General features: G+C 36.7%; 1 protein-coding gene across 2 annotated transcripts; it reads right to left on the bottom strand.

Moving 5' to 3' along the window:
* Nucleotides 1–254: 254 nt before the first annotated feature.
* Nucleotides 255–27,790, bottom strand: LOC140143124 (transmembrane protein 245-like). 2 transcript variants are annotated; one of them, XM_072165179.1, is made up of 16 exons: nucleotides 27,281–27,790; nucleotides 24,154–24,361; nucleotides 23,148–23,261; nucleotides 20,650–20,915; nucleotides 19,848–19,958; nucleotides 19,255–19,359; nucleotides 18,809–18,891; nucleotides 17,909–17,999; nucleotides 16,568–16,666; nucleotides 11,582–11,737; nucleotides 10,644–10,766; nucleotides 9,434–9,579; nucleotides 9,198–9,298; nucleotides 8,321–8,492; nucleotides 6,747–6,944; nucleotides 255–2,473 (listed from the first exon to the last, which is right to left on the bottom strand). In XM_072165179.1, the coding sequence occupies exons 1-16, from the start codon at nucleotides 27,788–27,790 to the stop codon at nucleotides 2,458–2,460; spliced, it is 2,499 nt and encodes an 832-aa protein (XP_072021280.1). In that variant the 3' UTR covers nucleotides 255–2,457. The 2 variants fall into 2 exon arrangements, with proteins under 2 accessions (XP_072021280.1, XP_072021281.1); XM_072165180.1 differs by having other exon boundaries at nucleotides 6,762–6,944.

Genomic DNA, 27,790 nt, shown 5'->3' with positions numbered 1-27,790 from the left:
CTGCACATTCACGAATGTATATGTAATGATCATATATACTTCTTGTCCATGTGTAGCAAGTGATGGCAGAGCGAATTGGGCACAGCTTGAAATCAGAGCGTTTACACAAATTACTATCGTACGTACCCGAATGTTGAATGACAGATGCCATAGAGATGCGCATGTGAAACAGATACCTTAATGCTTAGACATCGCTGCCTACACTATCTAGACAAAAACACTATAGATCTGTGCAAATCCAATATTTGACAAGTTATAACAATGGTACATGTACTCTTACTATATAATTGCTCAATACAGAATACTATGGCAGCCTTTGAAATATTTTCTTCAACAATAATACAAACTGGACAATCAAATTGATTGTTACATTTGTCTTTCAAAAGATTTTTGTTATGAAATGGACAACTTTCAACTGGAGGGAGGTATCCAATCACAGTCAGATTCAGAATGTTTGTTTTGTTTTTATGTTTGTTTGTTTTTATACAAATTGCACCTTTTTTCAATTTGGTTTCTTCCATAATACATCTTAAAACTACTTTTCCCAATAAATGTCAAAATTTGTTAAAGACTGCATGGTCAATAATTAAGGATGAAAACTTACCTAATCTTTAAAAATAAATATCTCAAAGAAGACACAAAATTTAACATTTTTACATACATTGTATAACATAATAACACAATGGTTCCTTGTAAACATATCTTAAAGACAAGGTGTAAATTATAACGGGCTATTCCATTTGAAAATACACACCCTGAAGCACATTTTGGAATTCCAACCAAATTTGAAAATTTCAACAATTTCAAATAGAATAGTCCCAAAGGTAAAGGGGCACAACACATGTTTTTTCAAATTTATGACAATATATATCAAAATAAATTAGAGATTAACATGATTTCTTTTTAATCATGAACAAATAGAATTATTTTAAGTATTTAATGAACAATACAGACTATATTGCATCCATGTTTTTGTCGAAATCCAACCATCATTGCCTCACAAATTTAATGATAATATATCCTTCAATTTTGTTTGAGATATAAGGGCCATTAAAAAAAATTATAATAATGATATTCATCATAATTTTTACCATATAAGTACAAAATTTGATACAGAAAAAAATGTTATCATTTTGGACAAATTTAGCTGTCAACTTGATGGACATTATCTAGCCTAAACTGTCCCCTAAAATCCCCCATACTACATATCTACTATGATGGAGAGTCCATCTCCATGTACAAATGTCATACATGTATGTACCAAAACGACAAATTTCATAGCAATATCAACCTCCATGTGTTTGTTTCTGCTTGGTGGCTAGTGCTGTGGTCACCATTTAAATCAGAAAGTAATGCAACTTTCACAATCAGTGGATCACTGACTGGGTAAACCAGATGGTGACAGACAAGTTGGTTGGAGACTTTATGCTGGCAAACATTGTGATAGATTCAGTAGCACCTACACACAGCACTTATTGGAAAGAATACACAGCTCCATTCTGAACTACTTAAGTCAAACTTCAACTTACAAGTTACTTTACAGCTACAGCTACAGCGGGTGCACAACTTGTATTCCCTGCAGTCCAGCTTATGCTTCAGATGGACTATTCCAGTTGAATCTATACACCCTATGGAAGACATGACCTTAATCTCCCACATAGGGTGCATAGATTTCAAATGGAGTCACCCATTCAGGTAACCCTATTTGAAATTGACACTCCCTGTGTGGAAAATTAAGGTCATACCTTTTCTTGTACAGGCTATATGAATTTCAACCGAAAATCAAATTGCTGGTTAGCCCCACTATGACAAACTGGTCTGAAAATATATTCTAAGGATAATTATCATTTTTGGAAATATGAGTATTAACATATGTGAACATAAAAACTATAAACAAGTTCTTTGAAAAGAAAGAGTACTGTAATTCAATAATTATAATTGTAATAGGAAAATACAAGTATACCAAAAATGAATGCTAATTCCAAATTCCAATGTTAATGCCAGATTAGTTGGTGGGAGGAATTGAATCGGTCAATGAACAAATCTGGTTTTCATGTCATAATTATGTTGTGCACCAATGACTTACACATTTAAGTTAAGTACAAACAGTATGGTCTCCATTCCAGTCATTAACCATGAACTCCAGGGGTACACAACAGGTACCGTACCCCTGATGTATTATAAGGTGAACTTGGAGTTCTAACATATGCACTCTACAAAGTAGTATTACCCGTAAGAGTTTGGCCCTGCAAAAATCCCATCACCCTGTTACTTTGCCCTTACATCAAACAAAGATTGTCCATAGCCACATACCACCCATGCAAACATAAAGCTGTATACCAATGTCAATATGGTGGCCACTTTCTACCACTGTTGTGTCATCTATACTTGTAAGCACACCTCTCATACTTGATAAGGGATAAATGCCTCACTAGTCAGGGTAACGTAAACAGCACCTTACTGTGTATCGGACCTGAAAGGGAGAAATAAGAGAACAAATGCATTACAAAATGGGTTGGGTGAGTGGGGTAAATGATTGAAGTCCAGAGAACAGAACGTAGAGAAGATATCCAGATCAGGAAAATTCCAATTAAAAGTCAGGAAATGTCGCCTTACATAGTCAAATCTGACTGCTCAGTGCCAGAAGTGGGCAAGTTCAATAGCTGCCATTTGTAGATGAGCACAAGTGTGTAAATTGCCAAATGTTCACACGGCAGCTATTGCACTTACCCACTTCTGGCACTGAGCACTCAAATTGTGAACACCTTTATTCATATGGGAAATCTTGAAACTGGACAACCAGAAATGCCTTCATCCACCAGAAGCTATCTACAGGTCAATACCATCACATCTATACTTTATAAGTTCAAGTTTCAGTGCAGCTATTGATGCATTCATTTTAGTTTCTGGTTGCCAAGATTACACCAATTCTATCAGTATATTTGTATACAAGATATTTCGACTGCTTAGTGCCAGGTGTGAGTAAGTGCAAATAACTGCCCCCTGTGAACATTGGGCAATTTACACACAGTAAGTAAGTATATTGTATTCATCTAACACACGGCAGCTATTTCACCTTACCCATTTCTGGCACTAAGCAGACACAGAAGTAGATAAGTGCAAACAGCTGCCCTGTGAACATTTGCAATTTCCCTACAGTATACTGTACTCATTTAACACATGGCAGCTACACATGGCAGCTAGTTCACTTACCCACTTCTGGCACTACGTAGACAATTTACAGTAGTGTGCTCAACTTCAGTGTTTGAAATAAGCCAACATCTTCAAGGGCCATTTAGGCCCTTGGGTTTGGGCCCTCATAAATTTTATTGTCACAATGGTCCACAATTGTGAGACACTTTGTCACACTTCAGGCTCACAAATTAACAACAGGTAATGCCTTGAATTGCTGTTAAAATCACCACAGAGGTGACAGTGCATAGTACTGTACTTATGATATTAATGGGCAATTTTGCTACCGTTTGATTTTTTTACCTTTTTAGGTAGAGATTAGGCCAAGGAACTCAAATTAAGTTGTCCAATTTTTTTTCAACCAGCCATTTGGCAACCATGTTGGATTTCAAAATGGCCACCATTTTCATTATGTGTGTATGTTATCACACGAGTGATAACACACTTATACATTGGTTACAAACATATATCAATTTGTACCCCCTCATTATCACTGTAATTGATGTTATGTCTCGAAAATCATAACATTATTCACAGGTGGTCTGATAACACACTTATACATTGGTTACAAACATATATCAACTTGTACCCCTCATTCTCACTGTAATTGATGTTATATTCACAGGTGGTCTGACAGTTCTGTGTGTTCCCTGTCGTGTGCTCCCAACGATTATCATTGCTGGAGTGGATGTTATCGCAGATATCACGATTATTATCGCTGGAGTGGATGTTATCCCAGATATTGGAACACAATTGTAGTAGCCATATTAGGCCTTCTCATACATACATGATATCAGATATATTCCCTCAACTTTCAGCACACTCTTTGAGTGAATTTCCTCCGTTCATATCACAAAACACCGCATACCAATGTATAATTTGCCATATATCTCAGCTTGTGATTGATATTGAAGTCATCACTACACTTAGTGAAGGTGAAAGTGTAGGTAACACTCTCTAAATAAAAAACTTCCCTATGCCACCTATTGTAAATTATGTGTTATTATGTGTTACAGAAGAGTGTTCATATTGTAAAAAGATTACATACAGTGACAGTGATGGTGACAGTGACTTAAATAAACCCTTCTCTCAGTTATACCACACATTGCAGTCTAACCTTTTATTATTTTGATTTGGCCTTGCCAAGTCGGCCATACAAACCAAAAGACTAAATTCACGTATGGTCATCCACATGCATTGGGCTATTCCATTTAAAATCCACCCTCCCCCTGTGAAAGATTTTGGAAATACCTTCCATAGGGGGAGTATGAATTTCAAATAGAATGAACATATTAGCAACTCCATTTGAATCTCGCTCTCCCTCAGTGGAAGATTCAGATTGAATCTTTCTCAGAGAGTGTATGAAATTCAAATGGAGCTGCCTAATATGTTAATTCCATTTGCAATTCATACTCCCCCTGTGGAACATATTGGATTTTAAATGGAATAGCCCATTATAACATCCATACAGACAAAGTGCAAAAGAACATTCATAGATGTGATTCAACCAAGTGCTATAATAAGACAACATTCTGAAAAACACCATTCATTTTAGCATAATTTTCACTGCAATCACAAAATACAGAAAAAAGTTCATGCACAAATCAAATGTGTAGCTTATGTTACATAACCTCCACCTTCATTCTACTCAATTTTCAAAAAATTAAGAATATATTTTGAAAATATAACCATAACCAAGGAGAGATCCGATTTATATTTTAAAAAACAACAACAAGAATTGATCTTTTATTATTTGAATTTCTTGCTGATTTTAGTGCACTTTTATGCCTGGTAAACATTCAAATATATGCTATATATCCTGTTCTGAAATTCATGCATTTTCCTGTTGTTTTGTCCTCCATCAATACTCTGATGTGCATTTTGCCATGCCAATTTTTTACTTTGTTAATCCAATACTCACACTGTTCATGTTGGGTCAGAATACCTAATAATGCAAATATTTTTGATTATATCAAATATGTTATTTAATACCCCTGTGTGCAAGATGAAGGTCATGTCTTCCATAAGTGGTATTTATGAATTTCACCACGAATAGCCCATTGTCACATCATCCAATTCAGCAAAATTGCATCTCTTCTAAATATGTACTGACACATAAATTTATAAATATTACTTCATATAAGACCAATTTTAATATACCCAAGTCTAACTCAAATTGATTAAAGTGCAACATCAAAGTCTGTACAAAACAAGTTTCAAATACCAGTTTTGAATATGTTTTACCTTTTCTCTTATGACTTTAACTCTCATAGAAACTTGGGCTTTCAGAAAGCTGTATAAATTAACAGAATATTATGCAAAAACTTTTGAAACTTGTTTTGTAGAGTTTTAGTAGTGTCATCAGACACATTAAAAAGGATTTTGTCACTTGACACAGATCAATGAGTTCCAATCATAATTAGATGAAGCACTCATATATAAAGGGAAAAAACTTGGTCCATATTTTGAAATGAAATCAAGTGACAAAGTACCCTTTGAATGTGAGTAATTAAAATGTGCAGTAAAAAGAGGAGGGAATCACAATGAGATAAAGCTTCAAATCACCAACAATATCTTTGCCATTTTAAAATGCTTTTGTAAGCTCTGCGATCTCATCTGGATATGTGAAGCCTGCAATGGTATCTTTGGTTTCTTATAGCGTGTTTAGATATAATTGAATACCCGAGTGGAAGAAAGGCCCAACTCCATCAACACTTTTTTTCGAGATATTAACAAAAAACACAAGTTTGGAAAAGTTTTAAGAGACAAACTGTTTTCATGTTGATGGTACTTTTAGTACTGGCACATGAACATACATTATAACGTCATGTGAAATGATAAATGTTACAATGGCAACGGTACAGGTCTTTTAAAATATGATAAACTCATTTTTGTAAAATGGAGTTGGGCCCTTCTTCCACTCAGGTATTCAATTGTTACCAATATGACCTGCTTATCTGGAGATGTAGCTGGTAATAATTACTACCTTCTGTTTCAAGCAAAGAGTTTAAACAAAGAGAGCTCAGACTCCACCATGTTTAACTCATGCATGGCGGGGAGAGATATGAAGTGAACCTCTGGATTCTTTCACCACACGCTCAACAATATTTGGTTCCAAGTGCACCCATGATTGCAATAATGTGCCGATGAGCACTACATGGTTCTTTTTTGTTAGACCTTCCCCAACAATGCCAGCGGTGCACTAGGTGTCACAGTCCAATGTGGTGGATTTTCATACAGGGTCTTAGCCAGCTTTCTTGATAAGCGGGGCACTTTTCTCTTTCATTTTTTTTTTTTGGGGGGCACTACTACTACTGTTTCCATACCTTTATGTACAGAGCTATATATACAGAATCTGGACCCTCAAGGTTAATCATTACCTCAAAGCATTTAATTCAATTACAGATCACAAATTGCAAATATGTAGACACTAAATGCAGGTGATTTGGTATATAATTCTATTCATAATTACATACCAAATTTGTGTAACTCACAATATTCCTCCTCTTTTTCTTAATATTACTAAGTGAATAAAAGTGTCACGACATGCATACCTCCTTAAAGCCCACCTGATTCTTTTGGGGTTCACGGGTGTGTCTGGCATATTGGGGGCGCTCTGCATAAGCTTGCTGAAGAGTGTTATGGCAACTAAGAGGCACGCAAGAAGCATGGGACCGATCAGCGCCCCCTCAAGGCCAAAATACAAGATGCCTCCTGCGATGGATAGAGCTGTCAAGTATGGGTGTCCACCTCTGTGAAGAAAAGACAAAAATGGTTAGTTTTATCAACTGTTCTACAATTTTATTCTTGATTCATGGACGGACCTTTCAAGTAGGGTCAGTCGGTCTGTTTTTTTTTTTTTTTTTTTTTTTTTTTTGGAAAGACCAAAAAAAATCACCAAAATCTGTAAATAATTTGCAATTTGAGAAAAAAAAATTTTGTTCCTGAAATTTCCGAAATTTGGGTCGGCATTCAATTGTACAAGAAAATTTTTTTTCCCAATTTGTTCAAAATCTGGGTCGGTCAGGCCTGTAGAACAGGGTTTTCTTTTTTCGTCGCCTAAACATAATGTAACATCAAGAATTTGCAATTTCATTTACATCACTGCACCATACCATATAAACAACAAAAATATATTGCAAAACTGATCAAAACTGTAAAATAGGGGTCATTGCAAAATATATAGGTCAAATCAGCCACATTTAATTTGATTTTATCAAGTCAGTCTGATAATAACAATAATAATTCTCTATCTCGTGTAATATATTGTATCACACTTAAAGCTAGTCAATATTATATAAATATTTATCCTATCTTCACTAATTTTTTGCCAACATCTTACTAACAAGCTATTGGTCGATCAATACAAGACAATTTCAATTTCAAGAAAACATCAGAGCTCACAACACGGTTGACGATGAGAAGTTCCTGGAAAGCGCTTCCAGTGAGCGAAATTAAACAAGTAGTGTTGAAGTTTAATTCAAATTACTTTCATTTTAATTTCAATTTTGCTTTAGAGTGTGAGACAGAGGATGTTTAAGTATGTCTGGCTTTTATACACATGTGGTACAGTTGATCATACCTTGCATTGGGATTGTGTGCAAATATCTGGTGTTTTCATCCTATTATTTAACATTCAAAACATCGAGACTTATGAATAAAATTAATGCAGTGGGACAATATGAATGTTTCCTGTAAGAAAATCAAATATCAGTCATAAGTCTTAACTATTACTTAGCTCGTTGGCTGCAGTTTTAAAATTACCATTTTGTGTGTGTGGCAATGGGGACTTTGCCTTTAAAATTAGGTTGTATTGATCAGATTTCTCAATCATAGTGCATTGTAGGAATGCCTTTAAGCCTCCTCTGAGTGTGAGAGGTACAGATGCAGTGTTTGTAAATGAATTCTATATACATGCTTGACATAACAACACATGACTGTTTCAAGATATAAGATTTTAAAGCACATCTCCTTGACACATTATGATGCATGCGTCAAGGAACAAAGCCATTGCCAACCCCCTGATCTAAAGTATAAGTTCCAATACATTCTACTACAAAAGTAGTATATTTATAATGGTTGACCCAAACCACAACAAACGTGATAAAGATGATAATACACAACTTACCCCTTAATCTCTGCATATATAGCTGTATCTACCATCATAGTAGGCAAGATATGTGCAATGAATAGGCCTAATGCCATGCCATTCTCACCCTGCACCAAAAGGTCAATGACCCCTGGGATGGTAGCCCAGTATGTGCCCAAAAATGGTATGGCTCCCAATATGGCTGCCAGCACTAGGAATAAAAAAAGATAACATAACATTCAGTGGTGTCATATTTTTTATCATCTGCTTCAGAGTCGGTCTGTAAAAAATTGTGAAGGTTAAACAAATCTTAATTTTTACTCACAGTAGTATGCGTAAATAAATATTGAAAAAAAAAACATACTTTCGTAATACTAGAACGATACTTTAACTAATTTGATTTTGAAATATAGCCAATAATAGTATTCAACTTCCTTTGTACTTGATTCTTCTGTGCAGTACACTAAAATGGCCATATCTCTGGATTCGTAAGTCTAAGGTTTTCAGCAAAATAAAGCTCTGAGAATGGTTCATGTAATGAAATTGAAAACTGAATCTCATATGTCGATATTGGGCAGGAACAACCTCCTATTTGCCATTGGCCCCTGAATATGTTTAAAGCAATTCCTCCTCTTGGCAGTTTTGTTTTAAACATGTTCAAGGGCCACATGTACATAGGAGATTTTTACTGCCCAATGACGATGTGTAAGTTACTCTCCTTCTTGACCCACAATCGTCCCATACCCAACAATAGTGAGTATCGTTTGGACATACTCAAAATGCAACACAACCATTTTTTAACAATGTGGCACACACATTTTCTCTCATTATTTATAATTTGAGTACAGCCTACATGTCTGTTCCTTTCAATATTATAAGAGTTTCTGTTTTCAATCATTTCTGTTGATACACTTACCAGCAGGCATATATATAAGTTGGATTCCAAACACTGTATGTGTCAGCCATGTGTAGATACCGTAGAAGGCTGACATCTTCCCTGATGCAACAAACACACCCCTGTAAACAAGTCAAATTCCAAACATAGTATGTCAACCACATGTAACGTTAACTCAACTAGCGGAGGCCCACACAGAGCGCAGGCATTCCGGTAGTCACTTAAATAACTCTTAAACTAGTTGTAAGGCAACATACCTGATAGAATCTTCCACTGCTGTACTATATTTATTAGGTTCAGAGCCTTTTCCTCCGCCTGGTGTAAAATTTGAGAGCCATTCCATGGGAAGATACTGATCACCACTGAAGCTTAGTAGATAGAACAGAGTGGTCATGAAGACAACCTGAAATATGTTTAAAAATATAGGAGTATATATTACTTATATGAAATCTTATATGGAATCAAATAATATATGATAACGGTATGGTTTGTACTGAATATGACATCACCTCATAGTGCCCCAACAGTAACGGATTAACACTCAACTCATTTAATACTTAACAACATTTATTTATGTGGAAGTGGGTACACGACTGAATAAGTAGTTATTTTCAAGAACAGAATTTTATGCAACATCCAACAAAGCACTGTTGTTATTTTCGCAAAATGCATGCCTTATTATAATGACAAAATTTCACATTTGAATCTTCTGAAGTTCACGCCCTAACCTGTCTTGACGAAAATAAAACCATCGCGAAAATTACTACCTATAATACAGTAATGTGGATCACGTCAGAGGCCCGTTATTGATTGAGTAAACTTTGGACTCATGCACTCACAATCTCATGAATTAGATTTAAAAAAACTATAATTTTAAACAAGTATATCAATAGTGAAATTAAAGTTGCTTTCTTGATCTGTGCTTCTTTAACATAATAACTCTCTTTGTACATTTTTTCTGTAGATTAAAAAACTTGTTTTTTACTCATTTGATTCAAGTCTATATTAGGCCAAATAAAAAACAAGTTTGTTTCCTGAAGGGCACGCGCATTACGTTTTTGAAGGCTTATTTTGCACATTAGAATTTGTTTTCACTTTCAAAGAAACAAACAAACAAACAAAACGGAAAAAATTGCAAAAAATAATATAAAACACTACTGGAGTAAACATTTAGGCATTGCATAACAAACGAGCGTAGTGAAAAACTACTGGAGAAAACATCACACATTTTTTTTAATATCTTTTTTAATCTGCAGGTTGAAAGGGGATCATAAATATTCTTGAATATGATGTTTTTGTGTGTGTCGGAGAGACCTACTGTAAATTCCCATTCCAATTTGCAGCAAAAAAGGTATTTTTGTCATTTGAAGACATAGATTTTTTTTTAAAACATATTTAGCATTTGACTTTTTTTGACTTGCTATAGGAAACAAACATGTTTTTTTTGACCTTATAATAAAATCTTACAAATGACAGGACAAAGTTAAGGAGTGCTGTGCTGCCCTCAAACACCACAGAGAGAGCAGTTGTGCAGATTGTAAACAGCAGATTGGCGTTGCCCTTGACAACCATCCACACCGACTCAAGAACCTGAAAAGTAATACAATGACATAAAGTTATTTCTAGAAATATTACTGCTGTAGTCTCTTGTTTCACATGGTTTATGAAAACATATGAATAGTATTTATGATTAATGAAACCTTGTCAACATCAATATAGTGCTGACTATTTGAAAATATTGTCTATTTACAAAATTTACTGAAAAAGTACATAAAAGTCTCTGTTGAAATTAGGTGGGCTCTATCCCCAAAATCTGAAGAGCTTATTCTGTGCAGTTGTGCCCAAGTTGACCTTTTAACCAGTATCCGAAATAAATAAATGTTAAAATTAAAATTAAAATTTATAAAATTTATTGTGTTAACCTGACACAATGGCATGAAAAAAACACAGCCACATCAGAAGCCTCACTATCACTATTGTCAATGCATGTATATTTCCTTGCACTAAAAAGCATCACATCATGATAAGTTGATAGACAAAAAAGGATTCAGCCTACTTTCCTATCAGTGACATCCATATTAACATATATATACCAAAATTAGGGTTGCATGGGAATTCAACTCATAATCACAAGGTAGCTTGAGGTTGTGGGTTAGAATCCCAGCGGCATCAATGTGTTGTGTGCTTAGGCAAGGCTCTTCACCCCATTGCCTCTTTACAAATGGGTACTTGCTTTATTCAATGCCGGGAAGGTAACAGACTCGCTGCGGAGGAGGTGTAGCCATCCCCTGCCCCAGCAACATTATATGGGAGGAGTCTGACCCAAGTTCCTTTTAAAGAGAGATGGGCACCCCAGCCTGTGAATGCAGTCCCCTTTATACCCAAATAAAAATGATTATACTTACAGATTTGACAGTATCAATGTTATCCTGTACGATTTCCATGATGCCAGACAGATCCACATTGGAACTACCGACGCTATCCATGAGACCACCCCATGACATGTCTCCTTTGAGAAAACCACCTGGTTCTATAGCCTGATCTTCTGATTTAGTTGCATTCTAACAAATATAAATCATAAAATGGTTGTCAAACTTGGTTTCCATACTAGGACAGTTTGAGAATTTGAGTATATCGATATGCTTGAGTGAACCCCATGCAACCACTCAACTGTTCAATAGCCTTATTGTGATGTGGCAGGAGTTTTAAAAGCATGGGTCCTGATCAAAATATGATGCATGCGCATACTGCCAGGCAAAAAACAATTGAAAATGTGATGATGCGTGCGCATACTGCCAGGCATTGACGTCAGAAGTCAACTTATCTATACGAGAGGACTGACAAGCCATACCAAGCTATTCAGTCCATGATTTGTGTGTGTATGTTTGTTTGTTTTTGCTTTTTTTGGAGCTAATTACTTGCCAGTCTTATCGCACCATATTGATTTATAATCGACATAATCCATGTTATAAATAATATTATCCATCACAGAATTTGTATTACTGTTGTTACACCAAATTAAAATATTCAAGGACGAAGCCATTGGACTTTTCCAGTTGAAATTCATACACCCCCTATAGAAGATATGACCTTACTGGTAAGCAAATGTTCTCAAACAGATCCAAATAGTAAATTAGGTACTCACTAGAAATATTTTGATTCCTATCAGGAATCTTGTTCACTCTGGTTTGGTGAGTGGTAGTGTTTCTAGATGTTATCGGCAAACTTTGTGATGGATTTTGATGATGTCACATGGGTTGCTTGCCGATTGATGATCTGATCGTGGATCCAATCAAGTCTGTACGCCCCTCGTCCTTGTTCATGGTGGTGTTGCCTCTACTCCTAATCCAGATAGCCTCTTTGAGCCAATGGGTTGTTTTGTTAGCCTAGCTCTTGGTTGATGACTTTGGCCTCCTCCCACCCAATCATGTGATTATTTGTTGCAGTCTGCTCTGCTATGGCCTACTTGTATGTTTCTGTAGTTGACGCTTACCTTTGCGCTCTTGAAAACATCTAGAAACACTACCACTCACCGAACCAGAGTGAACAAGATTCCTGATAGGAATCGAAATATTTCTAGTGAGTACCTAATTTACTACGGTATTTGGATCTGTTTGAGAACATTTGCTTACCAGTGATTTATAAATGATCCTGATGAATCTGTTCAGAGACATGACCTTATTAATCTCCAGGAGTAGATCTCAAATGGGGTCACCCATTCCCTTCTATAATAGAGTTACATTGTTTAGTCATATCAGGGCCATAATGTTATCAGTATGGTATTGAAAATATATAGGAAAAGGATAATCACAAGTTGATATAAATTATCAGAAACAAAAGATGAATCCAATACAACAAGCAGATACATAAATGCCGTGCAAATCTACCACTACTACACTATCCTTAATGGTTATGTTATGGGTAATGTTATGATAACGGGCTATTCAATTTGAAATCCACACTCCCCATGTGTAATATTTGGGCAATTCCAAGCGCATCATTCTGCAATGCAAAGTTTGCATATGAATTTTGTTTTGATGCAGCAGCCAAACATGTAGATAAATAGCAAAATGGAAAATATTTTTGGTAAGTGAATGATTAAGGCGGGAGAAACTTTTCCAAACCATCATAATTTCCAGTAATTTGCATATGCAAACTTTGTGTTACAGAATGATGCTTGGAATTGCCCATTTAGCTAAAGTCTTCCATAAAGGGAGTATGAGTTTCAAATAGAATAGACAATTGGGCATCTTCCATTTGAAGCACTCGCTCCATTTAAAATACGGTACTCACTATCTGCCACAAATCTCTCACTTGTGACAGATAAAGGTAAAGCCCTTTACAGGAAGGGGGCATATTTGTTTCAAAATAATTCACTCTATCCAATTCCATTTGAAAAACATACTCCCTCTGTTGAACATTTTCTCAAATCTTCCACAGGGGTATGGCATATTTGAAATGGAATAGCCCAATTACAACAAGAAACAAGGCAGTTAAATGTAGTCACCAAAATCTCAAACTAATATGTTCATACATTCATAAAATGTCCTTAAAGTCATAATGTACGATCTTTTTTCAGAATTTACCTTTATTTTTTTTAAAACCGATTTTTTGGCATATTTGTAATACTTACACATGTTCTAATTTAAATCTATGAGCAAACTGTCAAATTCGTCCTATTTGTAGTAAAACGGGACGATTTTCTGTTGGTCCGACATAAAGTCATAATTTTAGATTATGACTTTATGTCGGCCACGATCGCAAACCGTAGTCTCCTACAAAACTAGCTTGCTTACGCTCCCTCCACATGTGGAGGAACGTAACCAAACTGGCGCGAGGGAGACTAACTCTGAGGCCGCTTTTCGCTGTCCTAATCAAAATCGCAAGTGCGAGATGTTTGAGTGATAGAGGTGAAGTTTATGATGTTGTTTCTTTGCAAATTCACAATGTTTTTTTTTTTTATTTGTATTGGGAACTTTCATAATGATTGCATATGATCATTTTAGAAGAAAAAAAGAAAAATCTAAAAATTTAAAAAGATCGTACATTAAGGCTTTAAGTATGTTTGAAACAAAAACTCATACTGCACAAATTGTGGCCAATTGTTGAGCCATGATTGTTCAATTACAGGTTTATAACTGTGTATCACTTCTTGAGAGTGAAATACTGCACAAGGACTGAGAGTTGCTGCATCTAATGTACGAGGCCCACATGAAGGAGTGCATTAGACGCATCACCATCTCACTACAAGTGCATCATCTTGTACAGTTTCCAGAGCAATAAGTAATTTGCAGTCTATAACCAATTTCATACACGATAAAACACATTTTGTGATGTCTGTTTTTAAAACAAAATTGTCACTAAAAATGTTAGAAAATATGAGCAAATATGAAGGTATCAACCCACAAGGAAAATGAATCAATACTACATGTACATGACGCAAACACGTCTGAAACCACTGCATAGAATGCGGATTGCGCACCCATGCAATTATACACAATCAATACATTACTAGTATTTTTCTAACATTTGCTGTGATTGGTACTCACTACATACCAGTATGTTACTGACTCATGTCATTGGAAATTATACCATTTTAGTTCATCACAAGTGTTTAAATCCTCCACTTTGAGATAAGTCAAAAGGTATTCTTGTAGAATCAAATTAACCCTTGATACCAATGCTAATTAGTAGAACACAACATAATGAAATATTAGTGGTTGTAAGCTATTATTCAGAAATAATTCAAAGAGTCTTTCTACCACATAGAAATCGTGTGTAACACTAAGTGCAGAAAGAAAGACACACACAAACACACTCAGATTCTAGACAAAATAACAGCTCCCTAATTGACTGCTTTGCAAAATTCCACCACCTTTCAGCTGCCCAGAATGCACAAGGATAGTTTCCCCTGTTGCCCATTGGACTAATACCGTATAACCTCGTCTACAAGCATATAAGGAAAAAAAAAAAAAAAAGGTTCGTCTCAAAGCTGACGCAGCGTTTGTAAAATCCCACGATTTGACAAAAACAAATGCGGAAATTTTTTTTATTTCAAAATTTATTTTTTTTTAGTTTTTTCCAGAAAAATTGGGTGAAAATCAGACTTTTTTTTCTCAAAATACCATGAAAAAAAAAAAAAAAAAAAAAATCGCATTTCGCATTTGTTTTTAAATTTCTCGTGAGCTTTGAGACAACCATTTTTTTTTTTGGGCCTAATGTGCTTCTGATGAAAGCTAAATTAATCCAGGCACCATTATGGAGTTTGAACAAATAAATTACAGATCCAAGCATATACAAACAAGTACTATTGTAAGACCAATCTATTGTATTGGCATATTAAAGCTTGTTTCGTATTAATTTAGCTTTCATCAAAAACACTATATATGCTTGTAGACGAGGTTTTACGGTAGTTGATATCCATACATCCTCTATGGAAGAAATGACCTTAATCTCCCACACAGTGGATGTAGATTTCAAATGGAGTCACCCATTCAGGTAACCCCATTTGATTTCACACCCGCTGTGTGGGAGGTTAAGGTCATGTCTTCCATAGGGGATGTGTGTATTTTAACTGGAATGGGGCATTAGAATTACAAGTTACAATGTTAGTATACTAGAGCCAAAAGACCATTCACCAAATAGCAATACAAGGTGTCCCAATTGGTCTCTTTATTCATTAACAATTCAAACAACATATCTGTGGATCACTCAAATTAAAAGGGGTAACCATGCTTGTTAATCAACCCTTAAAAAGACCCTAAATGATGTGACCCCTTATGGCATACCTGTACACATTCAATACCCTAAAATATTGTAAGGACCACACTTGTACCCCCTAAAAGTGAGACTCCTAAGTGCAGATAAAGCGTAAAATAAACCCTAGTGGCCATGTATGCCCAAAATCCTACTCTTTTTTTCAACACAGTTTTGGTAATGTGGATGATGCTTAACATTTTTATATTTGGAAGACCCCCCAACACACATATCTGGTGTCCTTCTGTCAAATCATCATTTGTATTATGCAAATTTGACTTATTTTCAATACGGGCCCAAGTCAAGTTTGATACTCTACTAATAATTCTACAAGTGCATTATTATCAAATATATAACATTTCTGTCATAATAAAGTTTTAATGAAGTCAAGAGACTTTTGGGACACACTGTATTAATGTGACATGTAGGACAACAAAACTGACTTGATTAGCTGCTTGCCGCAAACTCAGTCTCTGATGGTGCACAAGGCCTATATTAAAGCCTTACCCATTTGAGAATTGTTTTATGTGCATACTTCTGGTAAAACTATGTCTAGTTCTTCCTTCATGCAATCATCTACCACTAACAAACCAAAGACAAATTCAACCATGCCATGCACCATCATAAATAAATACCTTAGCAACCCACTGGACATAAAGTTGGTCCCATATCTCAAGAACTTGTTTCTCTATGTTATCTTGGTTGGCTTTGTCACCACCTACTAGACTGCGAGCCTGAAAAAAGCAACAACAAAAAAGTTGGACTTATATGGGTATATTTTCTAGAAACACTACCTTGACAATCCACTGCATGTATAACATGTCCCATATTTGAAGTGCCTGGTTTTCTATGTTGTCTTTGACGACATCATCCCCGCCTGCTAAGGTCCGAACCTGTAATGAATGTTGGTAGACATGTCAGGAACTGTGTATTGGAGTTGAATCTATTGTACTTAACAATGAACATGTACATCATTTCTGCAATTGGTTCATGAATGGTGATTAATGCAATATGTTTCGTATGTACAATGTATATATATTCGACAATGGACATAGAATACTGCAATTGAAAACTATTTAGTAATAACATGATTCCTGAAATTAAAGGAGTATTTTGTGATCCTAACATCCTCCTTTGATGACATTTTCAGCAGATATCCACACAAAAAGCTTATTCCCAGAATTTCAGGTGATTCCGATTTTGCGTTTGGGAGTTATGCATGATTATGTGCATTAGACTGCTCCATAGGCCACTGCGTTGTAATTTTGTTCTGTTAACCAGAATGTAATACAAATTTGATGATAATTTTGCTAAAAGAATTAACCTGCAAGAAATGTTTATGTACAAAACATTATGTAGCCAGAAGTTTCAAGTGGTATAAAAAATATCAACTTTTTTTTTTTTTTTTGGGAGGATGGTAACACAAAATGCCCCTTTAAACCAGGAGAATTTTGAATCTAAAATATGTATGCTTGCTTTTCCAGGGGAAACAGTGTAGGCCTAACTGCTGTACTGGTTTTGCCATGTGCTTGGCCGGCCAATCTTGATCATTTGTTTATGATCTGCTTGTATACTCTGTTCAGCTTATAATTGGCCAATTTTCTGTTGATGTTATTGCTCACATCAATAAAGTCCAAACTTACGCTTACACTTAAGCGTGTACCAATCACATATTTAATATGGAGTGCGCAACTAGCGCAGGTGCTGCGTGCAATGTGAGTCCTGGTGCACGCCATTCTATATCAATTCACAGTGTTATGACTTTCATCATGGGGAAGGGGGGAAAAGGGGCATTTGCCATCCCCCCAATATTTTTCTTGTCCCCAGTTTTCCCCCAACTTTTAAGGCAAAAGCCACAAAATTACGTAAATTTCCACTTTTTGTGGCTAGTTTGCGACAAAATTTGTTGATTCCCCCCCTAAAATTCACTTTGCCCCCCATGCCCCCCCAAAAAAATTCCTGGTGCCACCACTGACCTTACTCCCTATCCATTCTCTGCCATACACATAAGCATTCCCCAGCACTGAATCCATTGTATCCTGTATATCAGCTGTTTCCGTCACCCATCTATGAAAATAAAATTATTAATATAACAATATTAATTAATACAAATATTGCAGTTTGTTTCTATTCTGCATGTATGATGAGTCTTTTTGACCTGAGTAGCATATCCAAGGAGAGATGGGGGGAAATGCCAGGGGAGGGGGAACTCAACTTTAGAAGTGACGGACCCCCTATTTAGAAGTCAAATATACCCGAAAACTCCCTTCTTATCAAAAGTCATACTCGCTCACCCCATTTTTTTGGGTGCGGCTACCCAATGACCCCCTTTTTACAAATTCTTTAATAAAAACATCTTTAATAAAAACAAATTTATATTGTAAATTTGGAACAAGAAACAGATTTTGCTCCATTTTTCAAAATTGTCTACACGGTGACCCCTTTTTTGAAATTTTATACCCAATGACCTTATATTTTTCAAAATAATATACCCAATGACCCCATTTTTCATTTTGTTTGTACCCAATGACCCCTGTTTTTTAAAACAATGTTTTGTACCGTTAGGCCCCTACTTTGCGACGGCAGTAGGTACATACCCATCACTTCTAAACTTGGATGCCCCCAAATGGCCAGTCAGTAATGATGGAAAGAAGTTTTGATATCATGCCACACTCAATAGAGACTCATTAATTGTGTTTATGGTGAGAGCAGATGTATGGCTATAAATTCTTTCCGGTCAGAAATTGTCCAAAACCTCCTCACTGTAAACACCAGCCATATCGGTATTACAGTAATGTACCGTAAATCGATATCCTACTCAAAGGAGGTTGAAAAAAAAAATCAGATTTTCCAGATGAGATTTTCTACCGACTTACTGTTGTAATTCCGGATGTGCAGATACTGTATCATTAACCAAGTTACCGGTGATCTCTATTAAATGCATACTCTCTTGCTGAATCTGTAGGTATATAAATAACATATCCAAGGCTTAAGATTCAGATTGTGCTGGTATCACAAGGAGCAAACTGGCCATCTAAAATGACGGGTGGCTAGCTAAGACCCTGCCGATGGGTATAATGGCACAAACTACAAATATTTGTACATATAGATTAAGATTCAGAAATGAAGGGTTCAGTGTCAAACAGGAGGGGTGAGGTGCGTGTTAAATTTTCCATGTGTTATCGTATAAATTTCGTTAGCTTGGCAAGATCAGTTCAGTTTCAGTTTATGATTTAACAATAACTGTCACTACCCCAAGACATTAAGATCAGGGGTAGATTTAAGGTTGGGATTAGTATTCTAAAGTTGCTAATAACTTTACCTGAAATGCCAAGAAGAAAGTGACTACCAGGGCTGATGTGAATACTGTTAAGATGATGATGATGGTGATGACTTTATCCATGGAATATCGAAGATAACTGATGACCTGAAAAAAAAATAAGAATACATTTGCAAGACTGGACAGCTTATATATGACAACATATTAGGATTTCACTGCATATGACTAGGGAAGTGGTTTGCACTTCCCTCATATGACAGGGCAGTCAAATCTCCATCCCCTTCCTACCCACTACTAACTTCATGAAAAAAGGCTTTATTATCATTTATCAAAAATATCATTTATCAAGTCATGCATAGCAAATAAATTTATGCAGGACATTGACATCTTGATACAATAACCACACTGTTATTTTAAGCATATTATTATTAAATGATGTTTTGAATGAATAAGCTTTCAGCATAATTAAATGATTAAAAAGTTTTGAGTGTTTGTACCAAATTATATGAATTGAAATTCAAATTATATTAGTCATCATTTGATATCTAATCACAACTTTGTACGATCCTATACTTTTCCAATTGTCAAACAAACAAAAAAATAAACAAACAAACACACACACACAAACCACTAACCTTTCTGTCTCCATTAAGAAATAAAGACACCAGTCCTCTGATATAGGGTGGCATCAATGCATCAGATCTATCCCCAATCCACTCTGTGGCTGTGGCCTTCCAATTATCAAACTGAAAATAAGTAACATCAAAACAAATAAAACATGGACCAAAAATCAGAAATGGATCACATACAAGTACAAAAACTACTAACTTGAAATGGCCCAATGTGTCTGCTCCAGGAAAGCATTAATGATTTGAATAAGTGTCTTTGTTTAGTAATGATTACTACCCACTCACTCCCCCTCACACATACCCCTACATGTTTTCACAGACAAATGTGGACACTATGAGCCTCCTATACAGTTAACAGCGCAACCGTGGACCTCTAAGCACTGATGTTTCACAATTGAAAGCGTGGATTTTTATGGTAAGATATGATATTTTAACCGCCAAACCGTGGACCTGGTATTACACCTACAATGGAGGACCTATCATGATCATCATCAACAGTCTGCTGCGGAGCAGGTGACTACAAGCTTTCTCCAACTATTGCAATTTTGGGCAAGCGAAACAATTTTGTTTGGCTGCAGCATCCCTTCAGTATCTCCCAGGAGGTGCTGGACATACTATAAGTACAGTGTGCGCGGCCGTCCCGGCCTATACCCCATATACATTATTACGGTGTGAAGTGCTCTCTTCGGCTCTCTTATTACTGTGAACATCCACGGTCCCTATGGGTCCGCACTTTATGAGTGAAATGTCATTGGATCCATGTTTGTTAATGAAAACAAGTGCACACATACCCCACCCATTTCCATACCTTTCTTTTCAACATATCCCACAGGCCAACACTGACAGCGAATCTCTTAAACAGCCAAATAGCAATTGGTATAGGCAGTAGCTGCAATAGCCACATATGCATCCACATCTTGACCAGGATGCATGCAAAAAATAATGCATAGAAGAAATTGGCTGTCTGAACAGGTTCTTCTTTCTGTTCCTTCCTCCTCTTCCTGTGCCTGTGTTTGCCTGGTATGATAAGATGAGCAGGTCTGTCTATATCAGGGTCATCCTCTCCTTCCACACCTGCCAACGTATTGAGAGAAAATTGATTATGTGAGATTTTGATCAGATTCACACAGCTTAAATTTCAGATCACCTGTGGGTAGCTTTCAACTAACATCCCGAGTTGTTTTCAACCCCAACTCATCATGTAGGGGTACTATTGAGGTCCCATCTGAGATGGTGGCACCCTAAGGTTCCACACATGTCAAGTTGTGAGATTTTAACCACGCTCATGGACCATGAGATCTCAACTGTCATAAGACATTTCTTAAGAAGATTGACCCTGCTGGTGGTCTGTCATCCAAAGCTTTTTCTATATAACACTGTGTATGTTCAACTAACTCACCCTGAAAAATTCCTCTTCATGAGATGGAATTAACTCTTCTTGAAGATGAGCTCTCTGTTGATAGCCTCTGGCTTAACTATTCTGTTTTCATAAGGCGCCACAGCTAAATTTGTTTGAGCTTGGGATCAACTGTCGATGGTACTTGATACTACTACCATTGCTAACTGAGCCTAACTCACCTTGCAAACTGCCAACAGACTCATCTTCACGAGATGGCTTGTTTCTCTGCTGGTAGTCTCTAATTTTATGTTGTTTCTTTTGCATAATTTTGTTTACTTGTAGTCTTTAGTAGTAGGGTAAGTTTTTCTGTAAAGTGCAATGATCATTTCTTTGAAATTGCGCTATATAAATGCAGTTGTATGTATGTATGTATGTAATGTGAAGTCTTCCTGATTTACTAATCTGAGCTTACAAATCACCTTTTATTTAGACTGCGCCAACAGATTTGTTTCTCTGCTGGTAATCTCTACTTTGAAGTCTTTCTTCTTTACTAATCTTGGCTTACCGTACACTCACGTTGCAAACTGCCAACAGGCTCCTCTTCATGAGATGGACTTGCTTCACTGCTAATAGTCTCTAATGTGAAATCTTCCCTCTTTAATATCTGAACTTACAACTCACCTTGTAGACTGCCAACATACTCCTCTTCTGGAGATGGACTTGTTTCCCTGCTGGTAGTCTCTACTGCAATATCTTCCTTCATTACTAATCTGAGCTTACAATTCACCTTTTAGACTGCCAATAGATTTGTTTCTCTGCTGGTAATCTCTACTGTGAAGTCTTTCTTCTTTACTAATCTTGGCTTACCGTACACTCACATTTCAAACTGCCAACAGGCTCCTCTTCATGAGATGGACTTGTTTCTCTGCTGGTAGTCGCTAATGTGAATTCTTCCCTCTTTAATATCTGAACTTACAACTCACCTTGTAGACTGACAACAGACTCCTCTTCTGGAATGGACCTGTTTCTCTGCTGGTAGTCTCTACTGCAATATCTTCCTTCATTACTAATCTGAGCTTACAATTCACCTTGTAGACTGCCAATAGATTTGTTTCTCTGCTGGTAATCTCTACTGTGAAGTCTTTCTTCTTTACTAATCTTGGCTTACCATACACTCATGTTGCAAACTGCCAACAGGCTCCTCTTCATGAGATGGACTTGTTTCTCTGCTGGTAATCTCTAATGTGAAATCTTCCCTCTGAACTTACAACTCACCTTGTAGACTGCCAACATATTCCTTCTCTTCAAGAGAATGGCTTGTTTCTCTGCTGGTAATCTCTCTTGTGAGGTCTTCCCTCTTTACTAAGCTGAGCTTACAACTCATCATGTAGATTGAAAACATAATACTCTTCACAAGATGGTAGTTTCTTATGTGAAATCTTCCTTCTTTACTAATCAAAGCTTACAACTCACTTTGTAAACTACCAAGAGACTCCTCTTCTGGAAATGGCTTGTTTCTCTGCTGGTAGTCTCTAATGTGAAGGCTTTCTTCTTAAGGGGGTACTACACCCCTGGCCAATTTTGTGCCTATTTTTGCATTTTTCTCCTCAAAATTATAGCGCATTGGTGACAAGTAAGATATGTATATTATAGGGGCAAGGACTACAACTACTGCACTGAAAATTAAGCAACTCAAGGCAAGTAGTTATTGATTTATTGATCAAATACTGGTTTTCCCTCATTTTTGACTGTAACTCCACAACTGTTGTCTGTGCTGAAATAAACTTTCCAGTGCAGTAGTTGTAGTCCTTGTCCCTATAATATACATATCTTACTTGTCACCAATGCACTATGATTTTTGAGAAAAATGCAAAAATAGGCACAAAATTGGACAGGGGTGTAGTACCCCCTTAACTAATCTCTATGGTGAAGTCTTTCTTATTTACTACTCTAAGCGTACAGCTCACCTTGTAAACTGCCAACAGACTCCTCTTCTGGAGATGGACTTGTCTCTCTGCTGGTAGTCTCTGAGCTGGAATCAAATATCTCACTGTCATCATCAAGACCATCAGTAGAGTCACCTAAATGAAATATTCAAAAAGTGAATAAATACGGTTTTATTTTTGAGTCAAAACAATACTAATATTGTATAACCAGACATTTTTGTGAGGTTTTTATTTCAGAACCACAAATTTTAAAACCCTGTAAATATAAGGCACTAGTACTACAAAACTACTCCAAAAAGTTAGTTAACATACTGTGCTAGCTGGAAGCTGTGTATTAAAGACAAAATGAGACATTACACGAATCTGTAATTTCTCTTGCTACATGTATTTGAATGGGGCTTCAACTTTGTCAATATTGCTGTTTTCCTTGTTTTTGGTAAATTTTTTATTTCAAATATACCATACCAATTTATTGACTTATCCGTCACTTTTAGGAAATTTATATAAAAGTTTATTTTTTTTACTCTCGCTGGGATCACTGAATAAGCCTGTAAAATTGTGAAAAACTAATACCGCTACAATATCCCTCACGGTCATCTCAAAACAAGGTTCTACCTTGAAAGTGCATATTTTGTAAGCGAACATCTTTTATACACAAGCTTACATGTAATTAATGTGCATGCTTTGCATTATTATTCTGGCACATTGCAAGAAAAGTATGAAAAACCAAAATGCAATTTTGAGCACACATTTGCGGGATCTCCCCGTAAGTCCGAAACACCGTCAGTCTGAACCACCGCTAGTCCAAATTTTTAGGGTTAGGGTTAGGGTAAGAATTAGGTTTAGGGTTAAGGGTTAGGGTTAGGGTTAGGGTTAGGGTTAGGTTTAAAGGGTTAGAGTTAGGTTTAGTGTTAGTTTTAGGGTTAAGGTTAGCGTTAGGTAAGCTTAAAATTCGGACTAGCGCTGGTTCGGACTGACAGGGAGAAGCTCGTCTTGGGAACAACATGGCAGTCTGTGCAATATTTACCTTTTCCTTTGGCGTGAGTATTATACCCCATCACCACCAATGTGATAACAAGAATAAAGAGTGGTACACGATACGGGCCAGTCAGATTGGCAAGATGCAGCAGCAGAGTTATCCATATCGGGACAGCGAGGGCGCTTAACACGGACTTGGAGGCAGAATTCCACCAAAAGATGACCAATAGGAGGAAAGCGATGACAATTGTCCATACCTGATAAAATAAAGAGTATTAATTAAAATAATTATTTGTTTTGCTGGTGGCAAATAATGCATTGTAAGGTGTGGGTATGTGTGTCGATGGCGTAGCCAATGATTCTGCTCATCATGGGCCATCGGTACATCTTTGGTCGCCAGCACACATCGCTCCCTGGGGGAAAATGTCATACCATATCATATGTTGCCAAAATCTGTGATTGGCTTCTTCCTTCTTGCCTGTTTATGCTAAAAATAAACCTATTGATATTGCTTTATAAATGTTGAGAAAGAAAACTGACCTCCCCCCCTACTTTTTACATTTTTGAATGCCCTGGGTAAAAAAAAAAATTGGTCAGAAATATTTTTGCTGAGTACATTCACAAGTCTGTGCCCCCGGTTCCAAAAACCTGGCTACGCCAATGGTGTATGGGGTGTGGGTGTGTGTGTATGGGGTGTGTGACAGTGTTTACAATGTACCGGTACTCTCTGGAAATGGAGTGCACCAGTGAGGCATTTTTTCCAAATGGCCAAATTTTTACTCAAAAATTCCTCAAATTGACTAATATCACAAAATTTTGCATATTCTTGTGCAGCAAGTCTAATTTCAACTGGACCAAAATCGCATACATCTTCTGAGTAAACACGGGGAGTGGCGTGGGGTTGTGTTTGTGATGTGTGTGTATTTCGTTTGTTTATATAATTTGTTATTGCTTTAATTTGTTATCTATCTCATATCAGATCATTTAAATTAATTTAGTGGTCTTAACCCTAACCCTACCCGTGGTTTTTTGTGCTATCGGAAGGGAAAGAAGGAACGAAAAAGGAGAGAAGATGAAGAAGAAAGTCACTTGGCACCCCGGGATTCGAGCCTCGGACCCCTCGCATGCCATGCAGAAGATCCCCAGCATGTAGCTACACAGGTGACGTTTGGCCCGCCAATAGCGATTCCCTGGGTATATATGACTTCGCCTGATTGCGTCATCAAGTCCCGTGGAATCCGTGCACGCAGAGCGGTTTTAATAGTGAGCTTTAGTGAGTCCTAGTTGGGTTAGGGTTAATTTAATATAAAAATTTAATCCTTGACGTCCATGTATATGCACTACACATGCACAATGATAATTTTTTCCATTCTTTTTTCTTTAAAATGATATTTGTGGCGATAATTAAATTCACTTTATTTGACCTCAATACATGTAGGTCTACATGTTATATTGTTACGTTACCTAAATAGATATTTCTACTTCAATATGACATGCTATTGCTTACAGAAATACACTGTACATCATTTACAATTTTTATCAGTTCAGATTATGTAGACCAAGAATTATAACACCAATATATTGGTGTTACTTGATACATAATTACATATATGTATGGTATTATGTATCAAGCCCTTCTTGTACACCAGCTGCTTGCATGTACACATACGCATAGTCATATGGGCAATCAAAACAGATGCTTGTTCTAAACTCTTTCTGTAATTGCCATCATTTGTGATCCCTGCTGTGCAAGCACGGCATACCAGGGATACTTCTCTAATACAAGCTCTCTGCTCAGCGATGATGGACTATCGGATGACCTATGACCTCTAGCCATCTCTCCAGGCCAATACAAATAGCTTACAAATTCTTTACTCTCCATTCATGTATTTTGTGTTGTGGGTTTATAGTTTCTGCACACATTATGATCATAATGTGTGCAGAAACTATAAACCCACAACACAAATACATGTACGGTAGAATGGGGTGAATAGGGACATGGGGGTCAATAGGGACAAAAATGAGAACAGTTTTTGAAATCTCATTTTTTCACATTTGACTCATTTTTTTCTACTTCCATAGGTTGAAAGAGCAACTAAACAGTGTTTTAGAAAATGGTTCAGCAGATGATAAAATCTACAAAAAGCCCTGAAAAACGGGGTGGTCAAACTTATGTTATTTTACATGATACATGTGTTTGTTTTCTATAAAAATTGTGGGTACCCTGACATTGTTCTTTGCTGCATTCAAAAATCTTCTTTGTGGTAATACATGTACATGTATGACACTTGTATATGAACTTGGGCTCTAAAGATTGGAAAAATACTTTTTTCACTTTTTTTTAAGAAGACCCTGCACAAATCTTTGGCTCATTTGCCTCCACAATATTCATTTCCAAATTGACAAAAAAAGCATAGGTATTTGCCAGTGAAATATATACATAAATATCCAGACTCTTAATAGTATTTGGCATGGTCCTTTCGCACTTTACCAATTTGGCACTGCATATTACATGGAAGCATGTACATGTAAACATGGATTTCTGTCATGATAATCAGCAAGAGTGATATGGTAGTGTGATAGGACCTTGGTCTTCTTCTTCTTCTTCTTCTTGGTACAGTTCAACACCCCTAGTGGGGAAGGCAAACCGGAAAATGGTGTGCGCTTAATGGTTGAGCTATTGGAGATTTGTTACTTGTGCTTTGAACTGCTTGGGTTCTTCAATGCTGATGATTGACTCAGGCAAGCTATTCCACTCCTTTAGTGTTCTAGGTATGAAGGAGTTCTTAAAGCAGTCCTTTTTGTTGACAGTTCTATGAATGATTTGCTGTGGGTAATGCGGGCGAGTAGGACGCGTGACCGGGCGTAGTAGTGTTCGGATAGGGATGGACAGGTAACCCTGATATGATTTCTGGAATGTTGAAAGTCTAGCTATCTTGCGTCTTTGTTGGAGTGTAGACCAGTTTGCTGAATTAATATAGCATTTAAAAGACACGAAACTCCAATTGGATATATCCATATTTGTTCAGGTTGTTGTTGACAATCTAAATAGCTTTGTTTACTTTTTATTTTATGCAAAAAAAAAAAAAAAAAGAAGGGGTGCATGTTTCCTCAGCTCAGTCAAGTACTGACGTAGCATGGACTTTCCTGATAAAGTAAAGATAATCTATACTTACCCAAAGTGTACTGAAATAATCCAATGCGTTATAGAGCATATAAAACACACTGCACAACCCGTACCAAATGCTGTCCAAAAATTGGTAGCCAAGGTATGCCAACGGCAAACCAACTATCACAGCTATCAGAATTTTATACCACTTAGATACCAGCTGACCCAACACCTCTGATGCAAAATTCAGCAGGGTGAGCGGTATAGCTACTGTGCCAACCACCAACGGGGTACCTGAATCTTGCAAACCTTGCAACCAGCTATCCAATATACTGGAGAGTGTGTATTTGAATGGGTACAATGCAGTCCCACACAAAACGGCCCAGAGCAGCGGACGGAGGAAGATCTCCAGAACAAAATACATCACCACTGCAGCTCCACATGATAGGAATACGAAGAGGAGAGTTGCTGCATTGTAAAATGCTTGCTTTAAAGCCTTATCATGGCCTTGTGGGAAGATGTTCATAATACTATCGAGAGGTGAACGAAGATCCGTTGCAGACTGAGTAGACGCCAT

This window comes from Amphiura filiformis, chromosome 20, assembly GCF_039555335.1.
Source record: "Amphiura filiformis chromosome 20, Afil_fr2py, whole genome shotgun sequence".
NCBI lineage: Eukaryota > Metazoa > Echinodermata > Ophiuroidea > Amphilepidida > Amphiuridae > Amphiura > Amphiura filiformis.
The sequence above is the reverse complement of the archived record's forward strand: the minus strand, read 5'-3'. Positions and strand labels throughout refer to the sequence as shown.